The following is a 22,795-nucleotide window of genomic DNA, read 5'->3' as shown; positions in this document are numbered from 1 at the left end:
AAAAGAAAAGAAAAGAAAAGAAAAGAAAAGAAAAGAAAAGAAAAGAAAAGAAAAGAAAAGAAAAGAAAAGAAAAGAAAAGAAAAGAAAAGAAAAGAAAAGAAAAGAAAAGAAAAGAAAAGAAAAGAAAAGAAAAGAAAAGAAAAGAAAAAAGAAAAAAAGAAAAGAAAAGAAAAGAAAAGAAAAGAAAAGAAAAGAAAAGAAAAGAAAAGAAAAGAAAAGAAAAGAAAAGAAAAGAAAAGAAAAAGAAAAGAAAAGAAAAGAAAAGAAAAGAAAAGAAAAGAAAAGAAAAGAAAAGAAAAGAAAAGAAAAGAAAAGAAAAGAAAAGAAAAGAAAAGAAAGAAAAGAAAAAGAAAGAAAGAAAGAAAAAGAAAGAAAGAAAGAAAGAAAGAAAGAAAGAAAGAAAGAAAGAAAGAAAGAAAGAAAGAAAGAAAGAAAGAAAGAAAGAAAGAAAGAAAGAAAGAAAGAAAGAAAGAAAGAAAGAAAGAGAACAGGGACATGATGGGGATTTTTTAGAGCACACAAGGGAAAAAAAAAATTACCTTTATGTCAGTTTTGTCATTTTCAAAAAAATAACTCATTCTCTGAAACTCCCCAGCTAGGCAAGGTTATTATAAATGGTAGGTAGTGAAAGAAGAGTGTGGCAATAAAAGGGTTAATCTGCAGAGCACAGAGCCATCTGGCTGAGCTGGTTTGTTATAATCGAGCAGATTATGTTCACGGGACTCAGAGTTTAAGGCTCCTCTCCCATAGAGCAACTCTGCACAACCCAAGCAGACCAACTTTGTGACTTTGAATGAACATATTTACATCCACCTTTCTCTTCATGTCGACTTTTCTGGAAACATTCACACGGATGCCATGGTTACTCCTACCACGGTAAGGGAAATTTGACGTTTTCTAATAGGGTCCTAAGAGGGCGGGGGGGGGGGGGGGGGGGGGGAAGGGTTTCTTTGAAGAAGTATAATGGGGGGGGGCGGGGGGGGGGGGGAAGGATGTCTTGTAAGCAGTAGATCTGTCCCAAAAGCTGTTGCTTTTACCATTGTGCTTGCTCCTTCCCCCACCCCTACTTGCCCTATAGCTTGCTTTAGTCCTGAGGTTCCTCTCTCCTCCTTCTCCACACTCTGTTGTTCAAGTCTCTGGCAAGAAAACAGAAGAAGAAAAATATGAGGTGCTAAAGGAATCTGATTCAAGAGGAAAAAGCAAAGGAGACTCTTGGTTTTCTTTTAAGAGGGAAACCAGAAACTTCAGATATAGCAAAAGGGGCTGCAAATCTTGAGCAGGGATTGCAAGAACCAGCCTCAGCATACATAGCATGCTTGCCCTCAGGGAAAGTTAGAGCCTATGACAGGCAAAGTGAAAATGTCCAATTTCTAGACCTTGCCTGTCTCAGGTAACTAACTTCACTGGAGCTTTTTTTTTTTTGTGTGTGTGTGTGTGTGTGTGTGCATGCGTGCGCCAGACCCTAGGAAGTCTATCCATGACTTTTGAATCAATCTCCATCCTCCTCAAACCCAAACATTAAATTCTCTGGTAGGAGCTGGAGATCAAAGGATTCTCTGCACATCTGTATCTAGGTGAAAAAGATATACTCACTTTGTGCTAGGATAGCAGAGAAACTATTCTTACGCTGCAATTTCAAGTGTTTGGTAAGTGCCTTCTAGGAATGCAGCACACAACTAATAAACACAGACGCACATATAGAGAGCAAAATAGAAAGCTGTTTCTCATCTAAACAGCTGAAATGCAGCTTAAAGCGTCAGTTACTGTTGAGTCCTTATGGAGACACCAAACTGCTATTAGCCAAGAGGGGAAAAAGTCCTTGAATGGTTTAGATAGTTTTCTGATCAGTTCTTAATCCTTCATTAAAATAAACGGGAAAGCTCTGTGTTGGTCCTATCTCTTGAACTATAAATATGCAGCATCTGGAGAGATGGATATTTTGGATTGAATAGGGCTGCTATGCACACATTCTCTCATTCCTATATTGCAAAACCAGTTATTTAGAGATGAGTGTGTGTGTGCGTGTGTTTTTTTTTTCCCCTTTTTAAATAGACAGAGATGTGTGCTATATTGTCCAGTCAATTGTTATGAGCTACAAGCTTTCAAAAAGCACTATTTTCTCTTAGGCTCGTGTGATTTGTTGCATGAGGAGTGCAAATGGTATGTAAAGTTTGCCTTTACATTTGCCTTCAGGAAAATACTCAGACAAATAGGAAAGATATTCTCAGGCACTGAAATACCTGATCTGTGTAAGTGTGTAAGTAGAGGAGTAGTATAAGGAACACCTATAAATAAGATGTCAGAAAAACAAAACTCTAATTAAAAAAATAAAATCTTACTTTGTGGCAAGACAGACAAAAGCAGTAGAGAATGAAAGAGAGTTCGGCACAATTCCAACTGCTTGTAGTAAAAAGACTGCTCTCAGATACACGTGTCAGCGTCAGGAGCTGTGTGTGTGAGCATGGTAGGGGGAGGAAAACTAGGTACAATTACAGGTGGAGGGCCCAAAATATGGGGAGAAGAGGATGTACCAGCAAGGCCAGGACGGAACTGCTTTGTGTAGGAGGGTGTTATATTTTGAGGTATGCAATATATTTAGGGTTTGGATTTTTTTTCTTCTTCTTCCCAGGGAAAAATAAAAATAAAAAAAAAAAGTGATTCATAGATAGATACAAGTTTGGACTGAAAGTGTTACATGCTGAAGATAAACTGCAATATATTGTATTGTGTACTGGAGTAATGAGAGCAGGTGAGCCATGCAAAGGTGGTAATCATAAAAGGAAAACTACTGCAGGTCAGCTGGAAAACAAGTATCTTCGTGGGTGGAAGAGCTCAGAAGGGGAAGTAACACTTCAGAGGGAGGGGAAAAGGTGCTGGCTGGAGGCTGAGTGAGGATATGAAAGGGACATACAAGGATGGTGGGGTCTGCAAGGGGGAGGTAGGGTAGGCAGTGGGAGTGGAGAGAGAAAGGTGAACGTATGGGGCACAGAGGACGTTTGGAGGAGGAAGAAAAATGTGAACTATTGTATATTTGGAGAGAGGCATGGAAAATAATCAGCTACATGAAGCTTGTGGGAGGGTCTAAAGGAGACACCTTTGACTGTTAAGAAATAGATATGAGGGTGTATTTGGAAGGAGGGTGTTACAGCATGAAAGGGAAGACTTGTGTGGAGATGGAAACACATGCCAAGGAGAGAAATGGAGAGGACAAAAAGAGCAGGAAGGAATGAGGGTGTGGTGATAGAAAAAGGGTATAGGGAGCCATAAATGTCTGTGAGGAGGGAAGAGCTGAGAGAAATTTCAGAGGAGGTTGGAAGCCTGCTGGAGTGTTGTAAATATCTGGTGCCTGGCTATGAGGAAGAGGCAGAACAGAGGGAAAAGCTGTGTGACGGTGCTGTGAGGAGATGCAAGATAATGGAAATTATGGGGGCAGGATGAATAGTGCCAGGAATATAAAGATGTGGCAGGTCTCAAGAAGCATGAGAACAGGGAAAGAATGATGGATATAGGAGGCATGAAAATGAAATTAAGAGCTGAGATTTGGGCAAAGGTGTCTGGACAAAAGGTGGTTTAAAGCAGGTATAGGATGAGAGCACAGGGTGAGAGGAAATTTAGTTTTGTATTGCTTTGGAGACAAAGAAAGTCCTTGTCCAAAGATACAGGAGTGACTTAGCCATCAGAAATATAGGATGCCTCTTATTGGCAGTTGGGATATTATAGTGGAAGAACAATCAAAACATATCAGCAGAAACAGCAGGGGAAAACAGTGGAAAGTAAGGAATAATGTGGGGAGAACACATACACAGATAAAAAGGGATGATTTCCTATTAAGAGAAATGTAACAAATGTGCTCATAACTCTGGTAGGTATTGGCTAAGTGAAGCAGGGAATGACACAAATGTGTGAGTGGAGACATGACTAAAGATATAAAGGGGTGGGAGGAGAAGGAATGGGAGGGATAACTACCTGCAGGGCTTTATAGGCCACATGTACTAAGGTCAAAAGATAAGTGTGAAGTGTGTGGGGAGGTGAGTGGAGTTGGGAGCTGTAGGGCATGAAGTGGGAGTAAATGAAAATGGTAGTTCATGTTACAACGAGCGAGAAACACCATAGGTTGACAAACGAATGTGTGTAAGCAAGGAAGGTATGTGCCAGTTTGCATCTGCTTGTAAGGGCTGTGAAAGGGAAGGTGAAAGAAGTGAAAATCTGTTTCTGACAAGAGAGGATTGTGCACACAGCATGCTCAAAGTAAATGAAGGAAGAACAGGTAGTGATTGCAGAGCTGAGCATGGAACCTGGGAAACTGAAAACAGGTTATAGGGGAGGGAAGAGTGATGAAGAGTGGGAAAAAGTTAATGAGGGTATAGGCCATTTGTGGTTATCTGCCTCTTGGTTTGAAGGGGGCTGTGTAAGAGTGCAGGAGGTTATACATGCATGCATGGCAGCACAAGAGTAGATTGGCAGTTAAGCACAAGGGGAGAGCAAGTAGAAGGCACGGATAAATACATTTAGTGAACGATGATAGGTGCATGGATAAATGAGATGCTGGTTTTGTGTGCAAACAGGGCAATGGACAGATGTGTTCAGTGACTGTTGTGCTTACATGACTGGCAGAGTTCCAGAGGAAGACATGCGATGAGAATGATCCATCCAGTCTGCATAAGGAAGTTGTGCATGAGGTTCATGTAAGAGTACTGGTTTCTTGTAAGGGATATTCATCTGAGTGGAAGCAACAAACATGCACCCTGGAAGCTGCACTGATGTGTACAAGAGTTATCGGAGACAAACTGGAGAATTACGTGTCCATTGCAAATGTGACACAACTCTCTGTGTTGAAATAGGTTATATAAGGTGCACAACAGAGGTGAGTTTCGTGAGTTTAGAGAAGCAGTGTTTTCGTTGTGAGGGAGGGAAGGCAAAGATGACTAAGTAGGAGAACGGTTTAGTGTGTGGGTAGCAATAGGACCGAACGTGTGCTATATATGTTTGCCTTCTGTATGAAGTGTGCAGAAGGCAGACTTGCCTTTAGAGATTTTGCAGGCTTTTTCTAAAGAACTATTGAATAGTCCTGAGCAAATCCCAGGATGTCTGAAATATTCCACCATCTTCATTTGGAGACATAATGATGTACCTTGTTTTTGTGCCTTAGAACATTAATGTGCCGCTGCTGGCACAAAATGGCAGAGACATTCCTCTAGGACCAGTTAACAGGGCTACTGGGTAGTTAAACAGGCCAGTGGATGAACAACGGCTGGGTTGAAGAACACATGGGGAGCACAGATGTCAGACAAAGGAAACATGAAAGTACTAGCTTTCTCCATGGCTTGAAGCTGTACCGGAGTAATATGTAGCTGGCTGAAGGTTGTAAACAGGATACATCTTGGGTGTGAGAGAGAAATACTAAAGATGTCTTTCCTTTCAAAACAATCATATAAATTGACAACATCTGTTCTCAAATTGTCCAGTTTGCCTAGAGCTTTTTGGGCACTGTCATAGACTGGGTAGGAAAATACTCATTTACATCCATAGATGAACAGGAGGTTGGAACTAATCCTGCCAGTTTTGCACTGGGCCAAGACAGCCCAACCACACAGCACCACTGGGCTGGAAGGTTGAAACCTCTGGGCCCAGACCTTATACAGCATCATTCACATGAAAGTCCACAGATTCCTTTCTGGTTTATTCCAAGGATCAATTCCCGGGGAAAAAAAAAAAGGGGGGGGGGGGGGGGGAAGGAAAAAAAAAAAAAGGAGTTGGTCTGTAAAATTAACGAATAGGCATGTGAATACTTAACTAACAGCCATGTGCCCTGTTGGGAACCAGTTGTCTGACTTTACATGTAGATATCCCACTGCAGAGTCCTGTTGTAGCTCAACAGCTGAATAATTTGTCCAGGCAGTGGCTGGACCTGGTCCTTTCCTCGCTGCCTGGTGGTGGTGAGCTTCTCTTCAGGTCAGGTCATGTGCAGATGGGACGATGAAGCCATTTTCTATGAGGGGGAGACGTGTGACTGCAGCCAGTGGCCATGGCCACCAGGGTTCAGCAGTGCTGAAATCACAGACTACAGCCTGCTCAGCCACTGCCACCAGTGAAGCCCAGGGCAAAGCCCTGGCCTTCCACCACATGCTTCCTCCTCACTTAACCGCCGAGAAAATGAAAAGCAAATGGTGGCATCAACCTGCCAGCTGGCTGGGAAAAGGGAAAGGGATTGATGGGTACAATTAGTGCTGGGTTGTCACAGGAAGGGGTTCAAAGCATGAGTGGCTGAGCTGTGTTCAAATGTGAGGAACGTGGAATATTTGTGTCCTCCTGAACTCTTTTGTAGTCATGAAAGAACCAGTGAAATCTGTCTGCAACGGTTGGAACATCTGGGTGTCCCCGCAGATGTCTGCTCGTTCTGGGCTATGTGTGTGTCTCCCCATGGGGAGAGTGACTAGGAGCAGACAGTGGAAAGAAGTGTGTGGGTAGGGATGACAGAGGTAGATGGCAGCTGTTTCTGTGTGGGAGACAGCCATCTCTGTACATCTGTCGGTGGGGGATGTGGGGATCAGTCACTTTCTGAGGGGACAGATGGGAAGTGCGTGTGAAGAGAGAAGTGGTAAGGGTGGATATGAAGTAGTTTCAAGGTTGTGAAACAAGTGTTGGAGGGAATATACAGAGCTATTTTCCTGATTGTATCACAGTTCCTAAGTACGTAAGATAGAGGACTTTCTTCTACAGAAAGCCTCAAGGAAGACTGTGCTTCCTTGGAAATAAAAAAATAAATAAATAAAATCCAATTCAGCTAAGAGTCTTCTTCGCATGGTACAAACCTCTTGCGGTGTGAGCAAGATCAGCATGGTGGCCCTAAAGCCCCTGTTCTCTTAAGACAGAAAGCATCTGGAAAGATCAGAACAAGACCATATAGTTCTCCGTCTCATCTTTCTCAACCTCTGTGTTCCCCACCTCTTCACACACAGACAGAGCTGTTTCCTAGTCTGACTTCTAAGTTTGTGTTTGAAATTTCCCTCTGTGGAAATATGCGGTGATGAAAATGTGTGTGGGTGAAGACAGTGCTGTGTTGGATCAGGTCAGAGAAGCAATGTATTGGTTGCATTTCAATGCACTTGACAAGGGTGGCATTTAGTTCCACATTCACATCAAGCAGTGTCAGAAAAACAGAGTGCATGACTCATTACCACTCTGTCTATACTTTTGAGGGAGTAACCACCCGCCTAACCATGTAAATATAAAGATTGCATAGAACAAGCTCCATTTGTGTTATCTGTTACAAGCCTGTACTAGAGGTGGTGAAAATATTCTTGGAGGATTGCATCCTACTGCGTAAGACTTACAGCACTCCTCCAACATTTTCTGTGCTTCAGCTGCATGTGTTCCCCATTGTGGAACACCAACAATAAATGTGCTGTTTCCCAGTTCCTCTTTCACACCTTCCAGCACTAAACTCTTTTGTTTTGGGTTTATCTCTACTATAGATATTAAATGTTGTATCTTACATTAGCTGTGTTAACAAGTAAGACACTGTTAATCTCACTAACTGAGAAACATATTTCTTCACCCGCATTTGCCAGAAGTCAGTATCGTTACAGCTAACTGACATTGAACCAAAGGGTTACAGAAGGAAGATTACATTGTACTATACATGAATGTTTAAAGGCTTTTCTATACTCAGAAGTGAATTCAGGTTGTGAGTGTGAAATTTAAACCCAACAGCTGCTTCTGAATAACTCTGTGGTTAGACAAGTTCTAAGATAGCATCCTCTCCTGTGGCTTCTGCCTCAGCCAGGAGGTGAACAAGCACACTTGCAAGACGAAAACAACTTTTGTTCTCTTAAGAGATGGGATTTGGGCAGTATTTGGTTTCTGTTCAAAACCAAGACCAGATGTTATGGCTTTCAGCTATAAAAGACAGATCTCATAAATCCACTGTAGACATTTAACCAGTTTTCCCAGTATGCTCTCTTTGAGGTAAACTTGTAGTACCACTAGATGCTGAGATGTGTGATGGGCTTGGTTTCAGAAATACTGCGATAATGATAGAAACCATGCCTTAGGGGAATCAAATAGCCACTGTATAGTCATCTGAGTCAAAAACAAAAACAAAAACAAAAACAAACTTAGATGCAAAGGCTACAGTGAAAATATTTAAGAAACGCTTTGGAAGAACATGGAAACGTGTCTGTGTATGTCCTCCCTCTACCATTCCCCACATTTCCCTACCCATTCCTAGCATGTAAGTGGTGTGCAAAAAACCAACTGCATGGTAGCAGCATAAACAAAGTTCTTAGCAAAAGGGAAACTGCGCTGGATTAGGTAACAAAAATATGGACATTAAGAGGGAAATGAGAATTCATATGCTGGGATTTTTCCTGGGTTTGTACATTCAAGAGTTAGAAAAGATCTATTTGGTTCATTGTTTTGAGCTCCTATGATAAGTTCACTCATTTCTCAAACAATTTGTACAATTATAGTCTACATGGCTGACTTTCCAAATAGATGATGCAGATAACTCCACAACCTTATAAATCTTCATGTAAGGATAGTTTTTCTTTGTTATTTATTGATTCTTGCATGTTTTCCCGCTTAGATCCCCCAATATCTTCAGCAAGCTTTCTCTCGCCTTTTTTTTTTTTACTGTTTAATAAACTCCTCAAACACTTGACACTGGTTGTCGCTCTTTGTTTAATCCCATTCTTTGATTTACAGAGTTCATATGATTCATTCCCTCCCTCCCTCCCTCCCTCCCTCCCTCCCTCCCTTCCTTCCTTCCTTCCTTCCTTCCTTCCTTCCTTCCTTCCTTCCTTCCTTCCTTCCTTCCTTCCTTCCTTCCTTCCTTCCTTCCTTCCTTCCTTCCTTCCTTCCTTCCTTCCTTCCTTCCTTCCTTCCTTCCTTTTCTTAAGTATAGTTATTTCAGATTTCTGGTTTCTCTTAATTTTATCCACTACTTCATTGGCTCTGATGAGGCCGCACCTCGAGTACTGTGTTCAGTTTTGGGCCCCTCGCTACAAGAAGGACATCGGGGTGCTCGAGCGAGTCCAGAGGAGGGCAACGAAGCTGGTGAGGGGTCTGGAGAACAAGTCTTACGAGGAGTGGCTGAGGGAGCTGGGATTGTTCAGCCTGGAGAAGAGGAAACTCAGGGGCGACCTTCTTGCACTCTGTAGATACCTTAAAGGAGGCTATAGCGTGGTGGGGGTTGGTCTGTTCTCCCACGTGCCTGGTGACAGGACGAGGGGGAATGCGCTAATGTTACACCAGGGGAGGTTTAGGTTGTATATTAGGAAGAACTTCTTTACTGAAAGGATTGTTAGGCATTGGAATGGGCTGCCCAGGGAAGTGGTTGAGTCACCATCCCTGGAGGTCTTTAAAAGACTTCTAGACGTAGAGCTTAGTGATATGGTTTAGTGGAGAACTTGTTAGTGTTAGGTCAGAGGTTGGACTAGGTGATCTTGGAGATTTCTTCCAACCTAGATGATTCTGTGTGATTCTGTGATTCTGTGGTAACACTAGAATGTCCTGGACTAAAGGTGATATTCAAAAACCAGATCTCTTTCATGTCTGTCTGCACATACCACTATGCATGTGTATGCTTGCTGTAATTATATTTTTGCACTCTTCAGTTTTCTTCTCTCTTCTACTACAAAATAACCACTCTGTAATAAATCCAGCACTAATTTATTGTTTAAATCAAACTAATTTTTGATATTACAAATTTCCAACTTCTTCCCTAAAATCTAATATAGGTGTTTTGAACTGATTTTCCCTAGACTTATTATCATGGGCTTTTCCATTCTAAGTCTCTTATTTTCTGCCCATTTTTCTAGCCACTTTCTATCCCTCTATGTAACTTTTTTTTTCCTTATCTTTTCCATCCTTTCTACATATTTGCAGTACGTTCCTTTTCTACTGTACTACTTCTTGGCAGCTTTACCCCTTAATATGTTCAGAATGTTCAGTGAAACAACTGAAAAGAGTGATACCTCAGCCTTGATAATTTTCATTTTCCAATATCCTGCTTTATGGCTTACATCCAATTTTCAGGTCAGGTTTGTTTTGCAGAGTTGATATAAGACACTTATAAACTGAATATATATACGTGCAGGGAGTGTGTGTGTATGGAAATGGAAGAGGAAGGTTCAATATGTGACTTCACTGTGAAAACACTGCATCCAATTTCTTCATACTCCTCTTACTGGCCTTCCTAGCACTCTCTTTGCCCTCCTTTTAGGTCATGTAGGACTGCTACTACAATAGTTCTTTGTTGCATCGGCCAACTCATTGCCCCACTTGGAATTTCAAGCACAAATACAGGCTGGGCAGAGAATGGATTGAAAGCAGCCCTGATGAGAAGGACTTGAGGGTGGTGGTTGATGAGAAGCTTGACATGAGCCTGCAATCTGCACCTGTGGCCCAGAAAGCCAGCTGTATCCTGGGCTGTATCAAAAGAAGCTTGGCCAGCAGGCCAAGGGAAGTGATTGCTCCCCTCTACTCTGCTCTCATGGAATACTGTGTTCTGCTCTGGGGTACTCAGCTCAAGAAGAGCATGGAAGTATTAGAATGAGTCCAGAGGAGGGCCACAAAGATGATCAAGGGGCTGAAGCACCCATCCTATAAAGACAAGATGAGAACTTGGAGAAGAGAAGGCTCCAGGGAGACCTTATAATGGCCCTCCAATACCTAAAGGGGGCCTACATGAAAGCAAAGGAGGGACTCTTTATCATGCAGTGTAGTGCTAGGACAAGGAGTAATGGCTTTAAACTGAAAGAGGGTAGATTTAGATTAGATATTACAAAGAATTTTTTACTCAGAGGGTGGTGAGGCACAGGAACAGGTTGCCCAGAGAAGCTGTGGATGCCCCATTCCTTGAAGTGTTCAAGGCCAGGTTGCATGGGGCAACCTGGTATAGTGGAAGGTATCCCTGCCTGTGTCAGGGGGGTGGTATTAGATGATGTTTAAGCTCCCTTCCAACCCAAACCATTCTATAATTCTATGATTGTGTAAATTTTATTATAAACTTCTGCCCACTTTCCTGACAGGAAGTCAGGCATCTTGTCATCATGTTAGTGTGCAGAGTAACTTCTTCTCCACCTCAGCTCTGTCATTCACAAAAGCAGTATCTGTTCACAGACCAGGCTCCATCATGTTACTCCCACCTAGTCTTTCCTAACCACCCCCATGTGTCCCATCTACTTGCCCTCTACTTTCAATTTGCTCTTAAGCACCAAAAACTTCTTTTGTAACAGAGCGGTAACAGCTGACTTGTGCTAACAAGTGAGAAGTGAGAGCCCTCAAAACTGTGTACAAAATAAACTTATTTTTCAAAAAATTATGGAAAAGAAATTTTTGTCTGACAAAGAATGAGTGTTATTATAAAGCGTATCCTTTTCACAGGGACTACCTGGCAGCTTCTTCAGACAAAGACCAAAGCATCTGTAATTAAAAGCTCTTGGTATTAGTACAAACAAGGACTATCAGATTTTTGAACCTGATGGTCCTAAGGTCCAGAAGGCAGGTTTTTCAAAAACAGAGTTGATATTTCTTTCTTTGAAGTGAACAGAATTTTTAATGTTGATAGCAATAGAAGCATAATTAATACAAACTATGAGGATCTCGAAGTCCCAAAAGTTATAACTCTCTTAAATATTCATGGACATGTAAATAAGAATGCGAGTAGTTACACTTTACAAGTCTGTGTCTTAAATAAGAGTCACACATTCTGCTCAGGCACAATGATATGTGGTACTAATGGTACCACATTTCGCAGTTCTTTTGCATTGTATCTTCATGTAAAGACACATACATACATGAAGAAGGCTTTGTGTGCCAGTGTTCGACCACGTGCTTTGGCCCTGCTTTATTTATCAGTATAGGTCCCACCTGAAAGTAAATCCTGGAAAGACTGTGTACTGGTAGATTCTGTCTGATTCTGTATAATAAGTGTGATTTGCAACAGTCAATCTAACTCAGTGATACTCTTTTTGAGAGAGACAGCAAATATCTTACCATATCAAAACACATTTAGGAATCATTGCCTTATAAAGTCTGTCTTCCAGGGTGTACATTTTCTGTATTCAAACTGTCTTTTTAAGTTTGAGACAAATGATAATGTTTAAGCTTTATGTTGAAAGAGTAACAATTACAGGCTTCCCTAGAAGTAAAGCTATCTAAATATTACTAGAATATGAGTTTGTTTGTTTATTGCCTGTTTTTAAATAAATAAACAAACAAACAAAATCTTCATAAATTGAAATCTTGCCCTCAGAAGCTAAAGCTGCTTTTCACATCTGTTAGGACAGGGAGCAGTCTCCCTCGGAAGATTTTGCATTTTGGAGAAACATATATGTTTTTAAAGTCCAGTGTAATATTCTAATTTTTCGCATTTATTTTCTGTCTTTCTCCTGTGACAACTATCACTTCCTGTTCCCTTTTTTTTTTTTTTTCCCCTCTCCAATTTGTTCTTATTTGACTTGTTCCATTTGAAATGGCAGCAGGTGAATTTCAGAGTTTGATGTAATTTGAACCATCCTTAAGCAAACCTGTTTGGTTTAGTTCCTCTTTGGTGAGTTCATTTCTTTACCTTAATCTTTCTCAGTGTCTCAGGCTCAGATTGTGCCTTTACTGACTCAGTTTCTGATGACAAAGTTTTGACAACAGCATCTCAAATTAATGCATTTATTTCTATTTACAATAGCATTGTAGAAGCAGGACTCCACAAATGAGCAAATGCTGAAATGCCACTGATTACAGGCCAAATTCTGACCTCAGGTGCTGACGATCCTACTAAAATTAGTGAGTTTCTAACCAAACCTTAAATATGATTTTTGATGTTTATTTTTTAAAGCCACCAATGAACATGCAAAGCATTTGAGTATGCTGAATCATAGAAATCAGAGAGGGAAGGAGAATATGTCCATATAAGACAACTGGTATAGTTGACTGAAAAAAATGTAGCAAAACCATTTCTTTGCTGGAATTTGCCAGTTTCTCAGAAACAAATAATTCCCCAGATACTGTTCAGTTTCATCTCAGTCCCCTTGAACACCAAAGTTTAAAAACCTGTCAGGTTTCCCTCTTGGACAAAAAAAACCCTATCTTTTTGTTGGTTTGTTGACCCATTTATTGTCTGCTAGAGACACCAGCCATCCACAGCCCAGAAAACTGGTACTTACAAACACAGGGAAAAAGTAAGTGAAACCAATTGATCTTGAGCATCCCAGGGCATGATATAAACTGTGCCCTCACAGGGAACACTGAAAGCTGCTGGAGTTGGAAGGTCACGTGTGAATCCCTCAGAACTGGAGAATTAAAAACAACAAAATCTATCTCCTAATGCAGTCTAATATGTCCTACTACGTTTTGTGGTCCAAAAATCCAAACCAGCCAGGTGACATACTCTTCAAAGCTCTGTTATGTCTGATTTTCCATTCAAGTGACTGGGCTTCCATCATTCCACTAAAAAACTGCTACCATCCCCTATCCAACTTTAGCGTCATTCATTCCAACAGTATTGAGTCCTTTTCTACATAAAAGTTATTAGCAACAGTGCAGTTCTGGTAGCAGTAGGATGGCCTAGCACAGGATAATTTTAGAGTCAAGCTTTGTTTTCAATTTTGTTTTTTCATTAGTTAACTTCCTGTGGCCATTTTTTTTTAAATGATGTTGTTATTCAAGAAAGAAGAGAAAATAAAGATTATCACTGTTGAATATAAGAAGTATTTTAATAAATAAGGTGTTATTGGAAAATAGCTCTTTTTCAAGAAAAAGGCTTAGTGGCATCTCTGATGTATGCCTGATGTATGCATCAACTGATGTATGTATCAACTGCAGCCTGGACAGAGATCCCCAAAGTAGCATTATACAAACTTGCATGTCTGCATAATGCAGCACCATGCTATGGAAGACCTCCCTGATCCTGAGCAAAACTGCACTTACATAACCAGACTTATTTCTGCTTGAATGGCATTGCAAATCTTTCCAGAAACATGTTCCCTAGAGGCACTCTGTAGATCCCTCAAAAACTTGATTTACAAGGCTTGTGTTAAGGCACTCCCATGTGTAAAGAAGCTCAGGTGGAGCAGAAGAGAAAGCACTTTATGAGCCAGCATCCTCTGATATCTAAATTGGAGGCACAGTGCTTTGCCATCTAGAAGACAGCTGTCTGCTCTGTCATGTCCACACAAACACACTGAGGTTCCTCTCAGGTATTCAAACTGTTTGATGGGGCACTAGAAAAGGCTAACTAAACCACAGCCTTATTCTGGTGTCCTCAGGACAATGTGCTCTTTCAGAATGGATGGAGGCAGAAATCTAAGAATACAGTGCCAAAAGAAAGGTACAAACAGCTTCTTGCTATTTAAGATGTTCAAGTCCATAAAATTGATTATTGTAATTTTAATTCATAAATGGATTCCTAGAGACTTCTTTATTCTAATTGCTTTTTAAATTTTCTCCAGATTACCTGACATTTTATGGTAACAGGAGAAAATTTACAGATTACAAAGTAGCATCCAATATAATTTTTTAGTTACCTGGCAGATTTCCATTGACAGATTTCAAGCTTTTTGTTACTGCTGTTGTTTGTTTGTTTGTTTGCTACCTTTTCCCATCCATCAGCTTCTATCATTCCTCTGTTAATTTTTATTTATTTAATTATTTGAGTAGTCGGTGGCTGTCTCTGGAGATAACTAGCTTAACAGATGTCTAATTCTGACCCCACTTACATGGGAGAAGACCAATGAAGCCTCAGGGAGTTAGTTCATTCTGTGTCAATGAAAAATTAGACCAGAGTCAAGCCCTGAGAACTCAACACAGAAACTATTGCAAATAGCCAGGGAGATGAGGGCTGTTGCCTCTGCACAAAGTATTTTTTCCATGTAGAAACAGTTTTCCGAATCTGGACTAGCAAATTTTCATCTGAAATTCTGCTCTGACTTGTCTACTACTAGGTGGCATTAAATGTTATCTATCAGTAACCTGATGTCACTTCTGTTTGTTGGTTTTGTTTACTCTTTCTGAAAGTATATATTGACATAATGACTCCATCTCTTTCCATGTTTTCATCCATTTATTTCATTCAGATGGATTATCTCAGGCAAAACTTGGAAAACAAAAGCCAGAGTATACCTTTTGACTACGGCAAAAAATCATAGGTGTCACCACTATACTTCACAGGTAAAGAATAAATGACATGAAAAGAAGCTCAAAGATCCTTCTAAAAGTCATGAAATGTTTTAGCAATTTCCCTTTTTCCTTTCTTGTTCTTACTTGAAAGGAGCAGATGGGAAGAGAAGTAAACTCTGCCATCTGGAAAGATCAAAAGATTAGTGTTAAAAGGGGCAGGTGTCAAGTTTGCTCAGCACCAGCCCATCTTTGCCAGTTATCAAAATCAAAATCTAGGCCTTACAAGGGCTAAATTATGTTGAAGATAAATTATTTTGGAAAGTTTTTTTCAGTATTTTTCTCTCATCTAATTGTTCATCTTGAAAACTACACATTCATTCTCAGAAAGTGAAAAGAAATCAGTTTGAAGGTTTACCTCTGGTACCAAAGGAAATTCTCTGCCTTGGTCTTTCCTACACTATATTTAACATGGCATTCTGGCTTCCTGTTAAATTCCATTAGCTTTGTCATAACCTTTTTATATAATACTAGTTAGAATTTATTTATGGGTAATTTGGGCCTTGTTCTTATACCAATTTGAAATGGAGATATAGCACCTCTAAATCTTCTTTTCAGTGGAAAATCAGCAGACAAAAATCCCTTCATAATTCTCATTTGGCTCTGGATGGTGTGTGATCCACTGTCTCCTCTGCTTTCAATATTAGAAATTACTTACACATTATATATATTGTATACCCACATATTTGTACATGTGTATATGTATATGTGTATTGACTGCACATATAACAACACTGCAGATCTCATTACCTTTACTTAAGTAGATTTTCTGTTTGATTTTTGCATGATAATTTTAAGAATTTTTAATGCTTTTGGTTTTAATCTTATAGTTACTTAAGCAGGTATTCTTGTTTTAAACTCTCCATTGAATGACATTTTAGCAAGTAATATTCCCTTCACATACTAATAAGACTGGTAATACAGACCCCCCAAAATATAACTTCCCCCCTGAATAAACAGCCTTTGGCAACCTTGGATCATGAATCTGAGCTTGTGAATTCCATCTTGGAAGGAAGGAAAGAAGGAAGGAAGGAAGGAAGGAAGGAAGGAAGGAAGGAAGGAAGGAAGGAAGGAAGGAAGGAAGGAAGGGAGGGAGGGAGGGAGGGAGGGAGGGACAGAGGGAGGGAGGGAGGGAGGGAGGGAGGGAGGGAGGGAGGGAGGGAGGGAGAAAGGGAACAATCCAGTCATTCTTACCTTAAATTTAGGGACAAACTTAGAATAAAACACCATCTGTCATATAATACTCCTAGATGTCTCTTTAAATGCTTTCCCATCATTTAAGCTTCATTTTAACTTTCACAAAGAAGCACAATTTATATCAGAAAATTTGTAATGTGGATTCAATGTGATATTCCAGATAATATATATAAAAAGCTTTTCAACAGCTCCAGCCAAGAATTCTTTTACTTTTCAACCATGCAGAATGCATACACACTGAATTTCTTGATAAATATCATCAGGCCTGTTTTGCCATTTTTTTTGCAGAACAATTCTTTACAAAATTTCTTAGTTGCAAAACATTTCTTTACAATTTTTTTCTGATACTTTTTCCATATATAATGCAATCCTCTATACTGATTTTACAAGTTGGCTCTGATTGACTTTTGTCTATTTTTGCTTGTAGTCCTCAATTTTCTCCTGTGTCTTTATGTTTTGATGGGTTTTTGGTTTGGTAAACCAGGCAGTCAGCCGTGGCCTTCTTTTCCTTTTCCTAAAAAACATGCAATTTTTTTTGTTTGTTTCGAGTGTGCAGCCTAGCGATTTTTCATAGTTTTTTGTTGTTATTGTTGTTTGTTTGTTTTTGTTTTGCTTCATAAATATATATCAGGAGTTTATAACATATTTTTTTTTCACTGTCTGAACAGATAGGGTCCAAAAGATCCCTTGAAATTGCTTGTTTGATTGAAGAAATTTTAAACATGTTGTATTACAAAAAAAAAAAAAAAAGTTTTTTCTCCTTTTTTATTCTTTATATGATGTTGACGCTTTCAAAAGTTTCCTTCATTCTTTATCAGTCTGGTAACTGCTTTGCTGTTCCTCTTAAGACCATTAAGGGCTTCTAACCACGTCCCCAAGACATAAAAGATATAATTATTGCTGCTCATATTCTTTTTCAATAGCATTCCTTAGCTTGCGAAAAAAAAAAAAAAATCTTGCTTGAATTTCTGCTCCTTGACGTCAGGAAAGGTTAAGCTATTTGGGGACTTCTAGCATCTCTGTTTCCTTACTCATCTTCTTTCTGTTCTTGGGATTCTATGTATACTCTTTTTCTCCTGCTACAATACTTTGTGTGTTGATGGTGGTTAGGCAGAACTCGGAATGAGGAAGGAATTCAGTGAAAAGGGACCTCTACTTTCCTCTTTCAGAAAGATGGAAATTGTAACTAGATTTTATTGGTTAAAATCAGTACTTTCTAAACTGTTTTAGAGGCACAGAAAAAGAATGTCTGCCTTGGAGTTCAGAACTACATCTGTAATAGTGCACCACATCAGCCTAGAGTCATGATTCACCATCAGTGATTAACATCACTGAGGGATGTTAATACAGCAGCTGTTGGAGATGTTATCCTTCGGGGGCTCAGTCCACAAGGAAGAACTGTGTCTGGGTATAACATTGGTAAAATAGAATGCTGTACACAGAAAATAGCTATGTAATTTGTTACTGATGTTAGGAAAATAAAACAACTTTATTTTGTTAGGAAAATCAAAACTAAATATTTCATATGATAGAAATCACATGGACTGAAATATCTATTGTTACTATTTAAGGTTTAATGGTGAAAATGAGAAAAAGTATTGCCAAATCATAAATATCTGATGGAGTACGTAATTTAATTGTACAGAACCATTGTATTACATGAGCACAATAAGGAAATTTCATCTGTTTCTATTTCTTGAATTACTGAAAGCAGCTGTCTACCAAAACTTAACCTTTAGTGCATAGTTCTGAGATTGTTTTAATCCACAATTAGATTTTAGAGAAGGAAAGTAAACCACACCACCTCACTGCAACGCTGAGTGGCTGTATTGCTGCAGGTAGAATCTCTGCTGTATTTGCCTCTACTTGTGGAGAAGAGTCACTGAGCTTCTCAAAACCAGAATCATAAACTCATATCTTATGAATGTCACCTATGCTGTTTTATTTGGTGATGGGATGAAGTGGAAAGAGGGCATGGAAAATTCCCCCCTCTCACTGCTCTTCTATTGAAGAGTGCTGTAGGTGATACTAGCATCAGTAGTATCACTACTGTGTCATTTTATCATATTAAGAACAAGTGAAGCTAATCAGGTGATAAAAACACTAATTGCTGATTTGCATTAGTGTTTCCCTCCTTGTTGGCACTGCTAGAATTATTTGCCCCCTCCAACACATTAAGGTTCTTTTGTGCTTTTTCAAGAAATTCAGCTTGTTTCTGATAGATTTAACCATGTCTGGAATCAGTGATGCCATTTCAGTATAAAGTGAGAGAACAAAACCAAAGCAACTGTCTGTCAATTTCAGCCCTTTCAAAGTTGCTTTCAATTAAACCAGACTTTAACTGTTTAACCTCACCCCCATTATTTTTTTAAAAAAATATTTTATTATTATTATTTTTTTTTAAGGAAAGGCTATGAACATTGTTGTGGGATGAACTGTTAATACTAACAGCACACTGCTGCAACAACACAATTTGTAGCAGAAATCTTAAAAGTACAGTTCTAAGAATGAATATAAAAAATGCCTTTAACAATTACTTCTTCAGGGAATGGGTGTTTCTAATCATTATTTTTTCTTTAGCTCACTTATAACTTCCTTTATTTCCTGGCAGGAACAAATTTTAAAGAGAGAAACTCCATAATTGTAATCATGTTTTTTAGCAGATGGACACATATCCTTCACATACTCCCATCTTTATTAGATGTTTAGCCATTTTCACATTTCATTTATGTGCATAATTTTATAGTTCTTATAAGAATGCAAGCAGGTAGAAGTTTTTATGCATGCAGACACCTCCTTGTCTAGAAAGGGAAGAGGCTTGCTACGTTTCAAATTCAGAGTCCCACTGTATTAGAGAAGTAGAAAATTTAATTATGTCTCATTATTAAAACCAATGCTGACAATGAAACATCCTTTGCAAAATAATCCTAAACAATTATAGGGAAAGACACCCCTCAGGACAGGTCTTATACTTCCAGTTTTCCTCAATTAAATTATATTTAAATCTGTACTCTGAATATGTGAAATTGGTGTTATTCAATGGCTTGAAAGCAGGTAGAACTTCCAGGCTCCCAACTGATGTTGATACTAGACTGAGCAATTAAGTATGTTATTTAATATACAAAACATGAATATTTCATCAAGCACTGTCTATATGATGATTTAAGTATTCTGTTTACTTGCCTTCCCACTCCATGAAAGGCTTTTAGTAACTCTGACCCTTGCTGTCTTGCCTCCTAGATATTATCCTTCAGACAAATTTAGTATAATGGTTATGTCTTTGCTACAGAATTAACATAAGTTATCCACAATCAAGACTGTAATAGTTTTCCTTTAAACTTGTTCTTGGCAATATTTTGTTCTCACAGAGTAAACATTCTTTTACATGCAAAAAGATTGCTTTATTGTAAAGCCTACAGTGTGAATTTAAAGTGAGCTGTGGATTTACCAGCAAGTCCAAGTGCATATAATCCAGTCCTGACATGAGTGTTTGGTTTTGAGTTTAACAGAAACTATTTTCCAAGTAACAAAGACTAAACCAAAACAAGTGTCTTGATGGCAACTACATGAATGAAGCCTAGTTTCTTATGAGCTTGTGCCCTGTGCTAGTAGTCCTTCCCTGAGATTAATTCCTTCAATTCTGCAATACCTCAGCTTCCTCTAGCTCTCCTGCTCTCACCTCCCTGTCCTTTAAACACCTACATGGCTTCTTTTCTCTTTTCCTTTTCTCTGACTACTAGCTTAGAAAGAGACAGCATGTATTTTTGTTATTTGACCTCTGTGTATGCTAATAGAGAGGATAAGAAGCTACTGAACTTACAACATTTTGTTCTTTATGAGAAAGATAATAACATGGGTGTCTTCTTCTGCCACTTATCATGAAAATTATAAGAACTTAATATTTATGAAAATTTTTTACCCCTTCCAGATTTGGTTAAAATAGACTTGCAGATTTAGAAATTACTGGTGGGGATTAGCAGGCAATGTGATCATGCATTTTTTTCTTTTTTCCTTAATAAAAGAGTCTAAAAAGGCACAGGAGGATGCAAGGAAGACCAATTCATATATTGCTAAAGAGTATTTCTGTTCCACTGAACATTTTTATGTTTATTCTGTGATTACATATATATTTTAACAATTATTTAGGGGTTACATATATATTTTAACAATTATTTAGGGGTTACTGGTGATCAGTCCAGACTGCCTCTGAGGTGGGCAATTCTGGAAAAGCAATGATCATTTCATTGTTATGTTTTCTGCTCTAAAATTGGCTCCAAATTATTTGCTCCAAAATAATTCAAAGATTGCTTTCCTTCTAGTTCAGAAACAGGGTAAATCTGTTCTTTTTTGTGTGTGGTGGGGGGGGGGGTTATGTTTGTTTGTTTGTTTGTTTGTTCATCTCTGTTTGTTGTTTCTTTCTTTGAAATATATCATGTACTGGAAGCACTTGATCATGTTCTAGACCAAGATTTTCAGTGCAGACAGCTCAGTTCATACAGTTGTCTTATATACTGCATTTGTAAAACCACTGAATTCAAAGGTTTATAACAGTGCTGGGTGTTTTTCTAAGTCCTGGTACTGAAAAATAACTCTATTTGTGCTAATATATCTGACTTTTTGATTACTACAATTATTTTAGAGACATTAGCAGACCCTGAGATTTCATAAACATGCTGTTGGAGAAAACTGGGATCAAAGCTCTCAGGCTCTTTCCCCGATAAAAAAGCAGGAACTTGCACTAGTCCACAGCCACAAGATGGTAAATTCCTCTTCTCACATGGTTGTTGAAGGGAGTGCATCTGAAAAATGCAACTCTTTCCTCTGGGTATGGGCATGTATTTTCTCCCAATTGTATGCATCCCAAATAAAAATGAAATACCTGAAAGAAAGCACACTGTATCATATATTATAGTGTGAGATCTTGCCATAGGACTTTATCTACTAAAGACCAGCTATCCCATAACAGTGGATGAGAGTCTTCAAGTCAAGGGCCAGCAATGCCAGTTTATGGAGTTAATATTGGCCGCAGAAGAAACTCCAGATTCCTTAGAAAAGAATTGGATCGGCTTGCTCATTTGTTTTTTAGATCACCAAGTTCTATTAGTATCACTTCAATGGAATACAGACTTTGATGTTAAACGTGTGCATTACAAACATTTTGGGGTAGTAATTTGTCAGGGAGTGGTCTGCCAATGTCATATCGTAATCACATCTGAAAAAGTTCGAACAAATGCTTTAAGGAATATTTCATAATCAATACATTGCTGAAGTTCTCTTCCATTGCTTAATTTTTATTGCTACACACATTTCTAAAACTATGTTTTTTTTGTTTTGTTTTGTTTTTACCTAATAGGGCCTTCTGTCATTCATTCATTTCATTTTTTCATTTCTGTTTCTTTTAGCCTTTGGGGTAAGTTAATTTCTTTTTTTTTTTTTTTATTATATTATTTTCATTATTTTTTTTAATTAATTTGCTATATACTCAGATCTTGGGATATAAGATGACTCATCCACATGAACAGAAAACTTTCAAATAATTTCAGTCGGAATGAATCTTGTCTGTTATGTGTCAATTAGAAAGATCTCTCTGGCCTCCATCTCTTAAAATCCAAGCATCAATAGGCAATAGGCAATCAACTGAGGCACAAGAGATTCCCTGTGCAAATCAAGAAACACTTTTTACTGTAAAGGTGACCAAGCACTGGAACAGGTTACCCAGAGACATTGTGGAGTTTCCCACCTTGTAAAAATTCAAAATCTGTCTGGACATGGTCCTAGGTGGCTCTGCTTGAACAGAGGGCCTGGACTGGGTGGCCTCGAGACCTCAAACATTCTGTGATTCTGTGACTACAATTTTTTCTGACTTATTAACATAATTGTCATTTTGACTTTAGCCAGCAGTGCGTGCTTGCAGGCCAGAAGACCAATGGCATCCTGGGCTGCATTAACAGAGAAGTGGTCAGTAGGTCGAGGGAGGTGATTGCCTACCCTGCTCTGCACTTGTGAGGCCCCACTCAGAGTACTGTGTCCCGGTGTGGGGCCCCCAGCACAAGAAGGATGTGGATCTTTTCGAATGGGCTCAGAGTAGGGCCATGAAGTTGACCATAGGGCTGGAGCATCTCTCCTATGAAGAAAGGCTGAGGGAGCTGGGGCTGTTTAGCCTAAAGAAGAGAAGACTCTGGGGTGACCTCATTGCAGCTTTTCAGTACTTAAAGAGGGTTTACAAAAAAGATGGAGAGCAATTTTTTTGATGAGTCAGATAACGACAGGACAAGGGGGAATAGTTTTAAACTAAAAGAAGGGAGTTTTAGATTAAAGGTTAGGAGGAAATTCTTTACTCAGAGGGTGGTGAAGCACTGGAACAGGTTGCCCAGAGAGGCTGTGGATGCCCTGTCCCTGAAGGTGTTCAAGACCAGGTTGGAT

General features: G+C 39.1%; 1 protein-coding gene across 1 annotated transcript in view; it reads left to right on the top strand.

Annotated features, from left to right (window-relative positions):
- The first annotated feature begins 457 nt into the window (after positions 1 to 457).
- Positions 458 to 22,795, top strand: part of NTF3 (neurotrophin 3) — a 50,860-nt gene continuing 28,522 nt past the window's right edge. The window contains exon 1 of the mRNA XM_080577716.1: positions 458 to 877. Within this exon, the coding sequence (XP_080433842.1) occupies positions 860 to 877 (18 nt within the window). The 5' untranslated portion in view covers positions 458 to 859. The remainder of the gene's footprint in view (positions 878 to 22,795) is intronic.

This window comes from Anser brachyrhynchus (assembly GCF_964034855.1).
Source record: "Anser brachyrhynchus genome assembly, chromosome: 1".
Classification (NCBI taxonomy): domain Eukaryota; kingdom Metazoa; phylum Chordata; class Aves; order Anseriformes; family Anatidae; genus Anser; species Anser brachyrhynchus.
Note: the sequence above shows the minus strand (reverse complement) of the source record. Positions and strands in the feature narration are given on the sequence as shown.